The 17090-nt window shown below is 51.0% G+C and overlaps 1 protein-coding gene across 1 annotated transcript in view; it reads right to left on the reverse strand.

Annotated features, from left to right (window-relative positions):
* The window catches only part of ATP2C1 (ATPase secretory pathway Ca2+ transporting 1), a 183836-nt gene that overhangs the window by 121412 nt on the left and 45334 nt on the right, over positions 1-17090 (reverse strand). Inside the window, exon 7 of the mRNA XM_075316144.1 lies at positions 8172-8280. Within this exon, the coding sequence (XP_075172259.1) occupies positions 8172-8280 (109 nt within the window). The remainder of the gene's footprint in view (positions 1-8171; positions 8281-17090) is intronic.

Below are 17090 nucleotides of genomic sequence, written 5' to 3' on the forward strand. Positions count from 1 at the left end.
GTTCTGGGTGCATAGCGGACTTGACAGGTTCACTTTAAAATGGTAGTCCCAACTCCAAGATCCTATCCCAGTACGTAGGAAGTATAATATTAGCAAATACCTCCAATTAAAAATGTAGTATAGTTCTCATATAGCCATGTCTCTTACCTCATGTGCAGGGCATTGTAGTACCGTAGGTAACCATAGTTACAAGTGCTAGTAACTCACTATACGAGTGGTCCTAACCATGAATACCTAACCTACTGCAATGCCCTGCACATTAGGTAAGTGACATGGCTAAATCAAAAGAACTACACTACATTTGTAATTGGAGGTATTTGATATTATTACACATACCACATATTGGGATAGGAACTTGAAGATGGGAATACCTCTGAGCTACGTTTAAGCTGAATGGGTGTGGTTCTCTCCTCTGGAGAAGTCTTGAGGGCTACGCCCAGTTGACTAAAAGATTAGGGTCACGTGGACACGTTGAGAATTTGGTGATTTTTTTTTTTTAACTTAAGAACCAGCAGTGGGTAAGAAATACAGAAGTGGTGCCGTGTTTCTATTATACTTTTGCTCTGATTGTTCCACGCCTGGCCTAAAAATACTGAGGTAAACTCAAATACTCAATGTGTGCAATGTGGCCTAAATCTGCATAGGAAAGGAAAAGATCACGGCTCAAGAATAAAAGAAAAACATCGCCATATTCATGACAACAGCTACACTTACACTCTGTAATAAATACATATTCATGGCAAGTGACAGGCCCTCATTAAATATGGCTATACAAGTGGAATAAAAAACCAAAACCTTTCAGATATATCAGTCAGGCTAGATTCTTACGGCTATATTTCATGTTCCATATGTGGACCGCGATGGACAGATTCAACGAGTGGCTCCTACAGCCTAATATATGCCAAAAAGTCCATGTCCCTGTATGGTGCACTTATGTAGTACTGGGTAACCCGCCTAGTCGAATAGTATGGGCGTAAGGCCGGGGCCACACGGCGACTAATGCGATCCCCTCGCATGAGACTCAGCTCACGCTGGCAGTACAGCAGAGCTGAGGGTCATGCGAGTGTCCCTGCGACTGAACTGAGGTCAGATTATGTGAGCGGACCTCAGCTGCGGGGGGGGGCGTGCCGGAGCTGAGGAGGGACGGGCCGGTGCTGCGGAGGGCGGTGGCAGACGCTGAGGAGGAGAGGGATTTATCTCCCTCTCTCCTCTGTATCCGGCTACTGCAATTCTCGCCCTGCACTCGCAGTACACCGGTGTACCACAAGTGCAGTGCGATCTTTCTCTCGCCCCATAGACTTGAATGGATGTTGAGAGAAAACAGGATCGCATTACAGTTGCAGCATCCTGCGATTGTTTTCTCGGTCCGATTAGGGTTGACACACAGGCTAATACTGGTCCGAGTGGAATGCAATGTTTTATCGCACTCCACTCGCACCGATTTTCATGCAGTGTGGCGTAGGCCTAACTAATAGCCTACTAGCCAGATACTGTGCACCTACATGTGTTAACAGCGCCCTATACAAGCCATCTGTGTGCAATTTAATCATCCAATAATCGCCCCTTCCATGAATTGGAAGTGAGTGAGCGATTTGCTTCTTTTGCACCTGTGATGCCTCCACCTTATTGGGGGTCTAGCTGCATCCTGCTAGTGCATTAGTTCCTTAGACTGGGCAGGTTATAACTGCTATTTGGCTGCACAAGTGGGGAAAAAAAAAAAAAGAAGGGAATTTTGTTTACTTACCGTAAATTCCTTTTCTTCTAGCTCCTATTGGGAGACCCAGACAATTGGGTGTATAGCTTCTGCCTCCGGAGGCCACACAAAGTATTACACCTTAAAAAAGTGTAACCCCTCCCCTCTGCCTATACACCCTCCCGTGCATCACGGGCTCCTCAGTTTTGGTGCAAAAGCAGGAAGGAGGAAACTTATAAATTGGTCTAAGGTAAATTCAATCCGAAGGATGTTCGGAGAACTGAAAACCATGAACCAAAGGAAAAATTCAACATGAACAACATGTGTACACAAAAGAACAAACAGCCCGAAGGAAAAAGGGGCGGGTGCTGGGTCTCCCAATAGGAGCTAGAAGAAAAGGAATTTACGGTAAGTAAACAAAATTCCCTTCTTTGTCGCTCCATTGGGAGACCCAGACAATTGGGACGTCCAAAAGCAGTCCCTGGGTGGGTAAAAGAATACCTCAATAACAGAGCCGAAAAACGACCCCTTCCTACAGGTGGGCAACCGCCGCCTGAAGGACTCGCCTACCTAGACTGGCATCTGCCGAAGCATAGGTATGCACCTGATAGTGTTTAGTGAAGGTGTGCAGACTAGACCAGGTAGCTGCCTGACACACCTGCTGAGCCGTAGCCCGGTGTCGCAATGCCCAGGACGCACCCACGGCTCTGGTAGAATGGGCTTTCAGCCCCGAAGGAAGAGGAAGCCCCGAAGAACGGTAGGCTTCAAGAATCGGTTCCTTGATCCACCGAGCCAAAGTTGATTTGGAAGCCTGAGAACCCTTACGCTGGCCAGCGACCAGGACAAAGAGCGCATCTGAACGGCGCAGGGGCGCCGTGCGAGACACGTAGAGCCGGAGTGCTCTCACTAGATCTAATGAATGCAAATCCTTTTCACACTGGTGAACTGGATGAGGGCAAAACGACGGTAAGGAGATATCCTGATTGAGATGAAAAGGAGATACCACCTTAGGGAGAAACTCCGGGATAGGACGCAGAACCACCTTATCCTGGTGAAAAACCAGGAAAGGGAATTTGTATGATAGCGCTGCAAGCTCCGACACGCTTCGGAGTGAGGTAATTGCCACAAGAAAAGCCACCTTCTGCGAAAGACGCGATAAAGAAACATCCCTCAGCGGCTCGAAAGGTGGTTTTTGAAGAGCCATTAACACCCTGTTAAGATCCCAGGGTTCCAGCGGACGCTTGTAGGGTGGAACTACGTGGCAAACTCCCTGCAGGAACGTGCGGACCTGCGGAAGCCTTGCCAGGCGCTTTTGAAAAAATACCGAGAGCGCCGATACTTGTCCCTTGAGAGAGCCGAGTGACAAACCCTTGTCCATTCCGGATTGAAGGAATGAAAGAAAAATGGGTAAGGCAAAAGGCCAGGGAGTAAAACCCTTATCAGAGCACCAGGACAAGAAGATCCGCCACGACCTGTAATAGATCTTGGCGGACGTTGGTTTCCTGGCCTATCTCATAGTGGCAATGACATCCTGCGATAAACCCGACGACGCTAGGAGCCAGGACTCAATGGCCACACAGTCAGGTTGAGGGCCGCAGAATTCAGCTGGAAAAACGGGCCTTGTGACAACAGGTCTATGCGGTCTGGAAGCGCCCACGGCTGACCCACCGTGAGATGCCACAGATCCGGGTACCACGACCGCCTCGGCCAATCTGGAGCGACGAGAATGGCGCGACGACAGTCGGATCTGATCTTGCGTAACACTCTGGGCAACATCGCCAGAGGAGGAAACACATAAGGGAGTCGAAACTGCGACCAATCCTGAACTAACGCGTCCGCCGCCAAAGCTCTGTGATCTTGAGACCGTGCCATGAAGGCTGGGACCTTGTTGTTGTGCCGTGACGCCATGAGATCGACGTCCGGCGTTCCCCAGCGGCGACAGATCTCTCGAAACACGTCTGGGTGAAGAGACCATTCCCCCGCATCCATGCCCTGACGACTGAGAAAGTCTGCTTCCCAGTTTTCTACGCCCGGGATGTGAACTGCGGAGATGGTGGAGGCTGTGGCCTCCGCCCACAGCAGAATCCGTCGGGCTTCCTGGAAGGCTTGACGGCTGCGCGTGCCGCCCTGGTGGTTGATGTACGCGACCGCCGTGGCGTTGTCCGACTGTATGCTTATCTGCCTGCCCTCCAGCCACCGATGGAACGCCTTTAGGGCTAGATACACTGCCCTTATCTCCAGAACATTGATCTGAAGGGAGGACTCTGTCGGAGTCCAGGTTCCCTGAGCCCTGTGGTGGAGAAAAACCGCTCCCCACCCTGACAGGCTCGCGTCCGTCGTGACCACAGCCCAGGATGGGGGCAGGAAGGATTTTCCCTGCGATAGAGAAGTGGGAAGAAGCCACCACTGAAGAGAGGTTTTGGCTGCAAGGGACAGAGAGACGTTCCTGTCGAGGGACGTCGACCTCCTGTCCCATTTGCGGAGAATGTCCCATTGGAGTGGGCGCAGATGAAACTGCGCGAAGGGGACTGCCTCCATTGCTGCCACCATCTTCCCCAGGAAGTGCATGAGGCGCCTCAAGGGGTGTGACTGGCCCCGAAGAAGAGATTGCACCCCTGTCTGCAGCGAAAGCTGTTTGTCCAGCGGTAGCTTGACTATCGCTGAGAGAGTATGAAACTCCATCCCGAGGTAAGTCAGTGATTGGGTCGGTGTCAACTTGGACTTTGGGAAGTTGATGATCCACCCGAACCGCTGGAGAGTCTCCAGAGCGACGGTCAGGCTGTGTTGACACGCCACCCGGGAGGGTGCCCTGACTAGGAGATCGTCTAAGTAAGGGATCACCGAGTGGCCCTGAGAGTGTAGGACCGCCACAACGGATGCCATGACCTTGGTGAAGACCCGTGGGGCTGTCGCCAGGCCGAAAGGCAGTGCCACGAACTGAAGGTGTTCGTCCCCAATGGCGAAACGCAGGAAGCGTTGATGCTCGGGTGCGATCGGCACATGGAGATAAGCATCCTTGACGTCGATTGATGCTAGGAAGTCTCCTCCTTGTGACATCGAAGCGATGACCGAGCGGAGAGATTCCATCCGAAACCTTCTGGTGCTCACATGCCTGTTGAGCAGTTTGAGGTCCAGAACGGGATGGAATGATCCGTCCTTCTTTGGCACCACGAACAAGTTGGAGTAGAAGCCGTGACCATGTTCCTGAGGGGGAACGGGGATCACAACTCCTTCTGACTTCAGGACGCCCACAGCCTGAAAAAGTGCGCCGGCCCGAGATGGGGGCGGAGATGTTCTGAAGAAACGAGTCGGAGGACGAGAGCTGAACTCTATCCTGTAACCGTGAGACAGAAAGTCTCTCACCCATCGGTCTTGGACATGTGGCCACCAGGCGTCGCAAAAGCGGGAGAGCCTGCCACCGACCGAGGATGCGGTTCGGGGAGGCCGAAAGTCATGAGGAGGCCGCCTTGGAGGCAGTGCCTCCGGCGTTTTTTTGGGGGCGTGACTTGGACCGCCACGCATAAGAGTTCCTCTGGCCCGTTGGACGAGGAGGATTGGGACTTGGCTGAGGGCCGAAAGGACCGAAACCTCGGTTGTATTTTCCGTTGCTGAGGTCTCTTCGGTTTGGACTGGGGTAAGGACGAGTCCTTTCCCTTGGATTCCTTAATTTCATCCAATCGTTCGCCAAACAATCGGTCGCCAGAAAACGGCAACCCGGTTAAGAACTTCTTGGAAGCAGAGTCTGCCTTCCATTCGCGTAGCCACATGGCCCTGCGGACTGCCACCGAATTAGCGGATGCTACCGCTGTACGGCTAGCAGAGTCCAGGACGGCGTTCATGGCGTAGGACGAAAAAGCCGACGCCTGAGAAGTCAAAGACGCAACTTGCGGAGCAGAGGTACGTGTGACCGCATTAATCTCAGACAGACAAGCTGAGATAGCTTGGAGTGCCCACACGGCTGCAAAGGCCGGGGCAAAAGACGCGCCTGTGGCTTCATAGATGGATTTCACCAGGAGCTCTATCTGCCTGTCAGTGGCATCCTTGAGCGATGAGCCATCTGCAACTGATACTACAGATCTAGCCGCCAGTCTAGAGACTGGAGGATCCACCTTGGGACATTGAGCCCAACCCTTAACTACGTCAGAGGGGAAGGGGTAACGTGTGTCATTAAGGCGCTTAGTAAAGCGCTTGTCCGGAAATGCTCTGTGCTTCTGGACAGCATCTCTGAAGTTGGAGTGATCAAAAAACGCACTCCGTGTACGTTTGGGAAACCTAAACTGGTGTTTCTCCTGCTGCGAAGCCGACTCCTCTATAGGTGGAGTTGGGAGAGAAAGATCTAGCACCTGGTTGATGGACGCTATAAGGTCATTTACTATGGCGTCCCCTTCAGGTGTATCAAGATTGAGAGCAACGTCAGGGTCAGAGCCCTGAGCTGCGACGTCCGCCTCATCCTCTAGAGAGTCCTCAAGCTGAGACCCTGAGCAGCGTGAGGAAGTCGGGGAAGATTCCCAGCGAGCCCGCTTAGCCGGTCTGGGACTGTGGTCCGTGCCGGAGTCCTCCACGTGAGACCTAGGGGCCACCCCGGGAGCACGCTGCGGCGCAGACAGAGAGGGGCCTGGAGACGATGATCCAACAGTGCCCGGGGCCTGTGTAAGGACCGGTCTGGACTGCAAGGCTTCTAGTAGCTTGGCAGACCATTTGTCCATAGACTGAGCCATGGATTGTGAAAGCGACTCAGAGTTTCTCAGCAAAAACTGCAAACTCTGTCCCTGCCGCCTGGACAGGGGAAGCAGCTGAGCAAGTGCAACAGGGGTCGAGCATTGCTCACAGTGAGGGTAGGTGGAACCTGCAGGTAACATAGCCGCACAAGAGGTACAGGTTGCAAAATAACCCTTTGCCTTAGCGCCCTTGCTCCTTGTGGACGACATGCTGTTGTCTCCTAGGAGAGTGATCACTGAGGGTATATAGCCAAAAGCAAAACAACCCGGCCGAACAGAGAAATATAATATAAAATATAAAATATAATATAATATAATATAATATAATATAATATAATATACACTTCGGCACCCTAGGGGGACCAGCACCGGGTGACCGGTGTGGCTTACCGACCGCCCAAAGCGGTGTGTGTCCACCAGATTCCCTGCCTTAGGTCTCCCAGAGCTGCAGAGCTCGTTCCTGAAATCCTCCACCGGCAGAATGTGTGTAAAAATGGCTGCCGGAGCTCTCAGGGGAGGAGGGAGCCGTGGGCGGCGACTAGTAAAGTGCGGGAATCTGGTGCCCCACAGTGATCAGTGAGGGGGGGGGGAAACCTAAAGTATGCTCCAGCCCTCACTGCCGACGTCAGGCCGGCCGTCCCGCCCTTACCCCTGACTGGCAGGCACGGGGGCGGGAGTTATGGTACTAGGCCGCAATGAAGCCGGGGACTAAATTTAATACCGCGGCCGACAAACAGGCGCGGAAGTCCCGGTTGTCACAAAACCAGCAGCAGCTGCAGCGTCTGTGAAACAAGCGCTCCATGCACCGTCCCCATGGGGACACAGAGTACCTTTAGATGCAGGGCCCTGTCCCTGATGATACACAGTCTCCTGTCCGTCAGAATCCCACAGGGGCTGCGGAGGGAGCCCGGTCCCAGTGAATGGATGACCGGTTAGGATCCCACTTCTCCCAGAGCCTCTAAGGGATGGTGAAGGAAAACGGCATGTGGCTCCAGCCTCTGTACCCGCAATGGGTACCTCAACCTTAACAGCACCGCCGACTTAGTGGGGTGAGAAGGGAGCATGCCGGGGGCCCTGTGGGGGCCCTCTTTTCTTCCAACCGATAAAATCAGCAGCTGCTGCTGACTAAAATGGGAGCATGAGTGGATGTGTGCCTCCTTCCACACAAAGCATAAACTGAGGAGCCCGTGATGCACGAGAGGGTGTATAGGCAGAGGGGAGGGGTTACACTTTTTTAAGGTGTAATACTTTGTGTGGCCTCCGGAGGCAGAAGCTATACACCCAATTGTCTGGGTCTCCCAATGGAGCGACAAAGAAAAAAACCTTTCAGATATATCAGTCAGGCTAGATTCTTACGGCTATATTTCATGTTCCATATGCGGACCTCGACACAGACTCAACAAGTGTCTTCTACAGCCTAAAATATGCCAAAAAGTCGGTCACAGAACCTGCATTCAGTATAAGCATTGCGATCTGTATACAGACCGTGAAATACGGACACCTCAACCGGGCCTTAGGAGGAAAATATCCTCAACACTCCCAAATGGGAAAGTAGATTCAACTTCGATCCCTAACCCACAGCCATACAACGGAAACAGACTCAAGCATAGAAACCGATCAAAATCCTTGAATGTCATTCTGAAACACACTTACCATGCAGAAGTCACCATCAGGAGAGTAATGCGCTTTCTACTAGATAAAAACTGGAAATATTAAGCTTTAGTTATTTGCATCAAGAAATGCAAACGCCAAACACGCACCTCAAATAAGCGCAAGTCTGCAGGAACTCTGTCTCCAACCGATAGACAGACTGTATCTCCAGGCACCAATTCCCTGGCGAGTGTGTGCTCCAACCTTCCTTCCCGTATACTGGAAAAAAGGACATCACAATTTTATATTGTGCTAAGAATTTACTTTACTTTGGTTAGCAATTTTTTATGATTACAGGTTTCACCTATTAAAAATATACAGAATAAGGAAATTCCTAGGAGGAAAAAAAAAAAAAAAATGATACCGCTAAAAAGGTAATCAATCAATTAATTAATTAATTAATTAAAAAAAAAGCCATTAAGCCACCCATAACACTGCGATTTTGGCACAAATGATTGTCAGTTTATTGTGCAGACTGACAGCTTTCCAATAGTAGAGGGAAAAAAAAGGGATGAAAAATTGGGCATGTTGGATTGTATATAATCCTATATTTTTTTTTTTTTTTTTTAAGACCAAAAGGTGCTAATAAAGCACAGCTCCAGCATTTTTTCTCCCCATGGGTGGAGTGCCCCTTTAAATGTAAGTCTCCTGCCATCTAATCAACTTCTGGCGGCTTCACCTTCAGACGCTGCTCTGGTCCTACCTTGCGACAGTAACGTCTGACTGGTCGGAAGTAAGAAGTTACAACTTAAGCATTCAATGCATCTCTATAAGCGCCAGAACGAGGCTCTCATAGACTTGCATTGAGTTGTGACCTCTGGTGCACTCCATGTAGAAATCCAGCAGATCAGAAAATCGCCAAAATGGACCAGAGCGGCAGCGATAGATGAAACCACCGGAAGGACAGTATGTGACAGGGGGGGGCAAATCTGCAGTACCCCACTGCCGTGACTATATAGTTTATGGGGCTCCACAACTGATCACAGCTGGCAATCCCCAACATCGAGAACAGGTGATCAGCAGAGAAGAGGCCATCAATATAAAAAGTACCGGACAGCGCCTTTAAGTGACAGCTGTAGTCCAAAAACACAGCTACAAAAAAAAAAAAAAAATGTTTTAAGTCTGTTTTGTGCTATGGGCACAATGTGCTGAACATTGCTTTGCCTTATCAATATACAGTGCTGGCCAAAAGTATTGGCACCCCTGCAATTCTGTCAGATAATATTCAGTTTCTTATTGAAAATTATTGCAATCACAAATTCTTTGGTATTATTATCTTCATTTATTTTGCTTGCAATGAAAAAACACAAAAGAGATTGAAACAAATCAAATCATTGATCATTTCACACAAAACTCCAAAAAAGGGCCAGACAAAAGTATTGGCACCCTTAGCCTAATACTTGGTTGCACAACCTTTTGCCAAAATAACTGAACAACCGCTTTGGGTAACCATAAGCGAGTTTCTTACAATGCTCTGCTGGAATTTTTGACCATTCTTCTTTGGCAAACTACTCCAGGGTCTGAGATTTGAAGGGTGCCTTCTCCAAACTGCCATTTTGAGATCTCTCCACAGGTGTTCTATGGGATTCAGGTCTGGACTCATTGCTGGCCACTTTAGTAGTCTCCAGTGATTTCTCTCAAACCATTTTCTAGTGCTTTTTGAAGTGTGTTTTGGGTCATTGTCCTGCTGGAAGACCCATGACCTCTGAGAGAGACCCAGCTTTCTCACACTGGGCCCTACATTATGCTGCAAAATTTGTTGGTAGTCTTCAGACTTCATAATCCCATGCACACGGTCAAGCAGTCCAGTGCCAGAGGCAGCAAAGCAACCCCAAAACATCATGGAACTTCCGCCATGTTTGACTGTAGGCACAGTGTTCTTTTCTTTGAATGCCTCTTTTTTTTCCCTGTAAACTCTATGTTGATCGCTTTTTCCAAAAAGCTCTACTTTTGTCTCATCTGACCAGAGAACATTCTTCCAAAACGTTTTAGGCTCTCTCAGGTAAGTTTTGGCAAACTCCAGTCTGGCTTTTTTATGTCTGGAGGTAAGAAGTGGGGTCTTCCTGGGTATCCTACCATACAGTCCCTTTTCATTCAGACGCCGACGGATAGTACTGGTTGACACTGTTGTACCCTCGGACTGCAGAGCAGCTTGAACTTGTTTGGATGTTAGTCGAGGTTCTTTATCCACCATCCACACAATCTTGCGTTGAAATCTCTCGTCAATTATTCTTTTCCTTCCACATCTAGGGAGGTTAGCCACAGTGCCATGGGCTTTAAACTTCTTGATGACACTGCGCACCGTAGACACAGGAACTTTCAGGTCTTTGGAGATGGCCTTGTAGCCTTGAGATTGCTCATGCTTCCTCACAATTTGGATTTTCAAGTCCTCAGACCGTTCTTTGGTCTTCTTTCTTTTCTCCATGCTCAATCAATGTGGTACACACAAGGACACAGGACAGAGGTTGAGTCAACTTTAATCCATGTCAACTGGCTGCAAGTGTGATTTAGTTATTGCCAACACCTGTTAGGTGCCACAGGTAAGTTACAGGTGCTGTTAATTACACAAATTAGAAGCATCACATGATTTTTCAAACAAAGCCAATACTTTTGTCCCCCCTTTTTAATGTTTGGTGTGGAATTATATCCAATTTGGCTTTATGGACAATTTTTTTTTTTTCTTCATTGAAGACAAATTAAATAAAGATAATAATACCAAAGAATTTGTGATTGCAATCATTTTCAGGAAGAAACGAAGGGAATTTTGTTACTTACCGTAAATTCCTTTTCTTCTAGCTCTTATTGGGAGACCCAGACGATTGGGGTATAGCTACTGCCCTCCGGAGGCCACACAAAGCACTACACTAAAAAGTGCTAGGCCCCTCCCCTTCTGGCTATACCCCCCCGTGGTATCACGGGTTCTCCAGTTTTAGTGCCAAAGCAAGAAGGAGGAAGCCAATAACTGGTTTAAACAAATTAACTCCGAATAACGTCGGAGAACTGAAAAACCGTTCAACATGAACAACATGTGTACCCGCAAACAACAAAAAAATCCCGAAGGACAACAGGGCGGGTGCTGGGTCTCCCAATAAGAGCTAGAAGAAAAGGAATTTACGGTAAGTAACAAAATTCCCTTCTTCTTCAGCGCTCTATTGGGAGACCCAGACGATTGGGACGTCCAAAAGCTGTCCCTGGGTGGGTAAAGAGATACCTCATGTTAGAGCTGCAAAACAGCCCTCCCCTACGGGGATGTCACTGCCGCCTGCAGGACTCTTCTACCTCAGCTGGCATCCGCCGAAGCATAGGTATGCACCTGATAATGTTTGGTGAAAGTGTGCAGACTCGACCAGGTAGCTGCCTGGCACACCTGTTGAGCCGAAGCCTGGTGTCGTAATGCCCAGGACGCACCCACGGCTCTGGTTGAGTGGGCTTTTAGCCCTGAAGGAACCGGAAGCCCCGCAGAACGGTAGGCCTCTAGAATTGGTTCTTTGATCCATCGAGCCAGGGTGGCTTTAGAAGCCTGCAACCCCTTGCGCGGACCAGCGACAAGGACAAAAAGTGCATCGGAACGGCGCATGGGCGCCGTGCGGGAAATGTAGATTCTGAGTGCTCTCACCAGATCCAGCAAACGTAAGTCCTTTTCATACCGGTGAACCGGATGAGGACAAAAGGAAGGCAAGGATATATCCTGATTAAGATGAAACGAGGAGACGACCTTAGGGAGAAACTCCGGAATGGGGCGCAGCACTACCTTGTCCTGGTGGAACACCAGGAAGGGAGCCTTGGATGACAGAGCTGCCAGCTCCGACACTCGCCGAAGCGATGTGATCGCAACAAGAAACGCCACTTTCTGTGACAGGCGAGAAAAGGAAACTTCTTTCAGAGGCTCGAAAGGCGGCTTCTGGAGAGCAACTAGTACCCTGTTCAGATCCCATGGATCTAACGGCCGCTTGTACGGGGGCACAATATGACAGACCCCCTGCAGGAACGTGCGCACCTTAGGAAGACGTGCTAAACGCTTCTGAAAAAACACGGATAGTGCCGATACTTGCCCTTTAAGGGAGCTGAGCGACAAGCCCTTTTCTAACCCCGATTGCAGGAAAGAAAGAAAAAGTGGGCAATGCAAATGGCCAGGGAGACACTCCCTGAGCGGAACACCAGGATAAGAAAATCTTCCACGTTCTGTGGTAGATCTTAGCAGAAGTCGACTTTCTAGCTTGTCTCATTGTGGCAACCACTCCTTGAGATAATCCTGCAGATGCTAGGATCCATGACTCAATGGCCACACAGTCAGGTTCAGGGCCGCAGAATTCTGATGGAAAAACGGCCCTTGGGACAGTAAGTCTGGTCGGTCTGGCAGTGACCACGGTCGACCGACCGTGAGATGCCACAGATCCGGATACCACGATCTCCTCGGCCAGTCTGGGGCGACGAGTATGACGCGGCTGCAATCGGATCTGATCTTGCGTAACACTCTGGGCAAGAGTGCCAGAGGTGGGAAGACGTATGGGAGCCGGAACTGCGACCAATCTTGAACTAATGCGTCTGCCGCCAGAGCTCTTTGATCGCGCGACCTCGCCATGAATGCCGGGACCTTGTTGTTGTGCCGGGACGCCATTAGGTCGACGTCCGGCACTCCCCATCGGCGACAGATTTCCTGAAACACGTCCGGGTGAAGGGACCACTCCCCTGCGTCCATGCCCTGGCGACTGAGGAAGTCTGCTTCCCAATTTTCTACGCCTGGGATGTGAACCGCGGATATGGTGGATGCTGTGTCCTCCACCCACATTAGAATGCGCCGGACTTCTTGGAATGCTTGCCGACTGCGCGTCCCTCCTTGGTGGTTGATGTATGCCACCGCTGTGGAGTTGTCCGACTGGATTCGGATCTGCTTTCCTTCCAGCCACTGTTGGAAGGCCAGTAGGGCAAGATACACTGCCCTGATTTCCAGAACATTGATCTGAAGGGTGGACTCCTGCAGAGTCCACGTCCCCTGGGCCCTGTGGTGGAGAAACACTGCTCCCCACCCTGACAGACTCGCATCTGTCGTGACCACTGCCCAGGATGGGGGCAGGAAGGATCTTCCCTGAGACAATGAGGTGGGAAGGAGCCACCATTGTAGAGAGTCCTTGGCCGTCTGGGAAAGAGAGACTTTCCTGTCCAGGGACGTTGACTTCCCGTCCCATTGGCGGAGAATGTCCCATTGAAGTGGGCGCAGATGAAACTGCGCAAAGGGAACTGCTTCCATGGCTGCCACCATCTTCCCGAGGAAGTGCATGAGGCGCCGTAAGGGGTGCGACTGGCCTTGAAGGAGGGATTGCACCCCTGTCTGTAGGGACCGCTGCTTGTTCAGCGGAAGCTTCACTCTCGCTGCTCGAGTATGAAACTCCATGCCAAGATACGTTATCGACTGTGACGGTGACAGATTCGACTTCGGAAAGTTGATGATCCATCCGAACGTCTGTAGAGTCTCCAGCGTAGCATGTAGACTGAGTTGGCATGCCTCTTGAGAGGGTGCCTTGACACGTAGATCGTCTAGGTAAGGGATCACCGAGTGTCCCTGAGAGTGCAAGACTGCTACCACCGCCGCCATGACCTTGGTGAAGACCCGGGGGGCTGTCGCCAGACCGAATGGCAGAGCTACGAACTGAAGATGGTCGTTTCCTATCACAAAACGTAGAAAACGTTGATGTTCTGTAGCAATTGGCACGTGGAGATAAGCATCTTTGATGTCTATTGAGGCAAGGAAGTCTCCTTGAGACATTGAGGCAACGACAGAGCGGAGGGTTTCCATCCGAAACCGTCTGGCGTGCACATGTTTGTTGAGCAGCTTTAGATCCAGAACAGGACGGAACGAGCCGTCCTTTTTTGGAACCACAAAGAGATTGGAGTAAAACCCTCGCCCTTGTTCCTGAGGCGGTACAGGAACCACTACTCCTTCCGCTCTTAGGGAGTCCACCGCCTGCAGCAGGGCATCTGCTCGGTCTGGATGTGGGGAGGTTCTGAAGAACCGAGCTGGAGGACGAGAACTGAACTCGATTCTGTACCCGCGAGACAAAATGTTTGTCACCCACCGGTCTTTGACCTGTGACATCCAAATGTCGGAAAAGCGGGAGAGCCTGCCCCCGACCGGAGATGCGGAGGGGGGGGGCTGGAAGTCATGAGGTAGCCGCTTTGGAAGCGGTTCCTACATTTGCTTTCTAGGGGCGTGCGTGAGCCCGCCAGGAATCTGAGACTCTTTGCGTCCTCTGAGTCCCTTTGGACGAGGAGACTTGTGTCTTGCCCGAACCTCGAAAGGACTGAAACCTCTGCTGCCATTTTTTCTGCTGAGGTTTGCTTGATCTGGGCTGGGGTAAGGAAGAGTCTTTACCCTTGGACTGTTTAATGATGTCAGCCAATGGCTCGCCAAACAGTCTATCTCTAGATAAAGGCAAGCTGGTTAAACATTTTTTGGAACCAGCATCTGCTTTCCAGTCCTTTAACCACAAGGCTCTGCGCAAAACTACCGAATTGGCGGACGCCATTGAGGTGCGGCTGGTAGATTCTAGGACCGCATTGATAGCGTAAGACGCAAACGCAGACATCTGCGAGGTAAGGGACGCCACTTGCGGCACCGCTGGATGTATGATAGCATCCACTTTTGCTAACCCAGCTGAAATAGCTTGGAGTGCCCATACGGCTGCGAATGCTGGAGCAAACGACGCGCCGATAGCTTCATAGACAGATTTTAACCAAAGGTCCATCTGTCTGTCATTGGCATCCTTAAGTGAAGCGCCATCCTCCACTGCAACTATGGATCTAGCTGCAAGTTTGGAAATCGGGGGGTCTACTTTTGGACACTGGGTCCAGCGCTTGACCACATCAGGGGGGAAAGGAAAACGTGTATCCTTAGAACGTTTAGAGAAACGCCTTTCTGGATGAGCGTCGTGTTTCTGGATTGATTCTCTGAAGTCAGAGTGATCCAAGAAAGCACTCAATTTACGCTTGGGATAGAGGAAACGAAACTTCTCCTGCTCTGCAGCTGCCTCCTCTGCAGAAGGAGCTGGGGGAGAAATATCCAACAGTCTATTGATGGCTGAGATAAGCTCGTTTACCATGGCGTCCCCATCCGGGGTATCCAGATTGAGAGGGGTTCCAGGATAAGACTCCTGATCACTCTCTTCAGACGCATCACAGGGCGACTGATTGCGCTGAGACCCTGAGCAGTGTGATGACGTTGAGGGTCTTTCCCAGCGAGCTCGCTTAGGGTGGCTGGGGCTATCATCTGAGTCATAATACTCAGCCTGGGAAGCCGGGGACCCCCTTGCAGTCTGGATTAATTCCAACTGAGGGGGATTAGAGGACAGAGACCTCGCCGTGTCCATAGACTGAGCCCCAGTCATGGATTGCAAAGTTTCAAGGATTTTTGCCATAGTCACAGACATTCCATCAGCAAAAACTGCAAAGTCTGTCCCTGACACCGGGGCAGGACTTACAAGCGTCTCAGCCTGGGTCACTACCCCTCCGGACTCCGGCTGGCGAAGCAGCACCGGATCTGAGCATTGCACACAATGGGGGTCTTTGGAACCTGCTGGTAGAGCAGCCCCACATGCAGCACACGCAGTGTACACAGCCCTAGCCTTGGCAGCCTTGCGTTTTGTGGATGACATGTTGCTGCTTCCTCAGAGCGATCTGGGTATCCAGCCAGGAAGCGACCTCACAGTGCAAGAAATAAATAAATATATATATCTGGTGACACAGTACACCAATACACACTGAGGCACTAGAGGGGCCAGCTGAAATGCCGCTTACCGCCCGCTTAAGAGCGGGTGTGTGGTCGCCAAAAGCCCCCTAGTCCAGGTCTCCCAGAGCCTTGCGTCCTTCCTCCAGCCAGACTGCATGTAATGGCTGCCGGCGTCCTGGGAGAGGAGGGGGGGCGGGCCCTGGGCGTTCCTGACTAAGAGCGGGAAGCCTGCTTCCCTCTGTGCCTAGTGAGAGGGCTGGAGCATGTAAATCAGGCTCCAGCCCTCGTCGCTGCTGCGAAACAGCGTCTCTCCCCTACCCTGATTGACAGGGTGGGGGCGGGAACGAAGCGGAGCTAGGCCGCAAAAGCCGGGGACTGGATTTATAAACGCCGCCGCCGTAAAAGCGCGGTCGGCGTGTCCCCGGCGCACTACAAGTCACAGCAGCGCCGCCGGTCCAGTGGGGGTCGGCGCTGCGTTCCCACAACACAAAGTCCCCCAGTAAACTGTAGGAACACTAACTCCAACGTTACGGTCCCCGGCGCACTACAACACCCAGCCAGCCCGGAGTGTGTCTGTGCCTGCCGGGGACACAGAGTACCTGTATGATGCAGGGCCATGTCCCTGATTGTACTCCTGCTCCATATCCATCAGGTTCAACTGGGTCTGTGGATGGAGCCCGGCGTCAGAGCTTAGAGGCCGGCAGGATCCCACTTCCACAGAGCCCTACAAGGGGATGTGGAAGGAAAACAGCATGTGGGGCTCCAGCCTCTGTACCAGCAATAGGTACCTCAACCTTACAACACCATCCACGGGTGAGAAGGGAGCATGCTGGGGGCCCTATATGGGCCCTCTTTTCTTCCATCCGAAATAGTCAGCAGCTACTGCTGACTAAAATCTGTGGAGCTATGCGTGGATGTCTGACCTCCTTCGCACAAAGCTTGAAAACTGGAGAACCCGTGATACCACGGGGGGGTATAGCCAGAAGGGGAGGGGCCTAGCACTTTTTAGTGTAGTGCTTTGTGTGGCCTCCGGAGGGCAGTAGCTATACCCCAATCGTCTGGGTCTCCCAATAGAGCGCTGAAGAAAGTATTATCTAACAGAATTGCAGGGGTGCCAATACTTTTGGCCAGCACTGTAGGTGAGATAATCTTATCAACCAGTTCATTTGAATTTAATGTATGTATTCTGAAGCAGACTGTGTGTCTATGACTACAGTTGCTACGAATTGATTTGCACATTCCAGTCTATCAGCCAAGACAGCAATCCAAGGCCATTGTGAGGGAGAATTCCCCTTGAGCTGCTGGC

This window comes from Anomaloglossus baeobatrachus, chromosome 6 (assembly GCF_048569485.1).
Source record: "Anomaloglossus baeobatrachus isolate aAnoBae1 chromosome 6, aAnoBae1.hap1, whole genome shotgun sequence".
Classification (NCBI taxonomy): Eukaryota; Metazoa; Chordata; class Amphibia; order Anura; family Aromobatidae; genus Anomaloglossus; species Anomaloglossus baeobatrachus.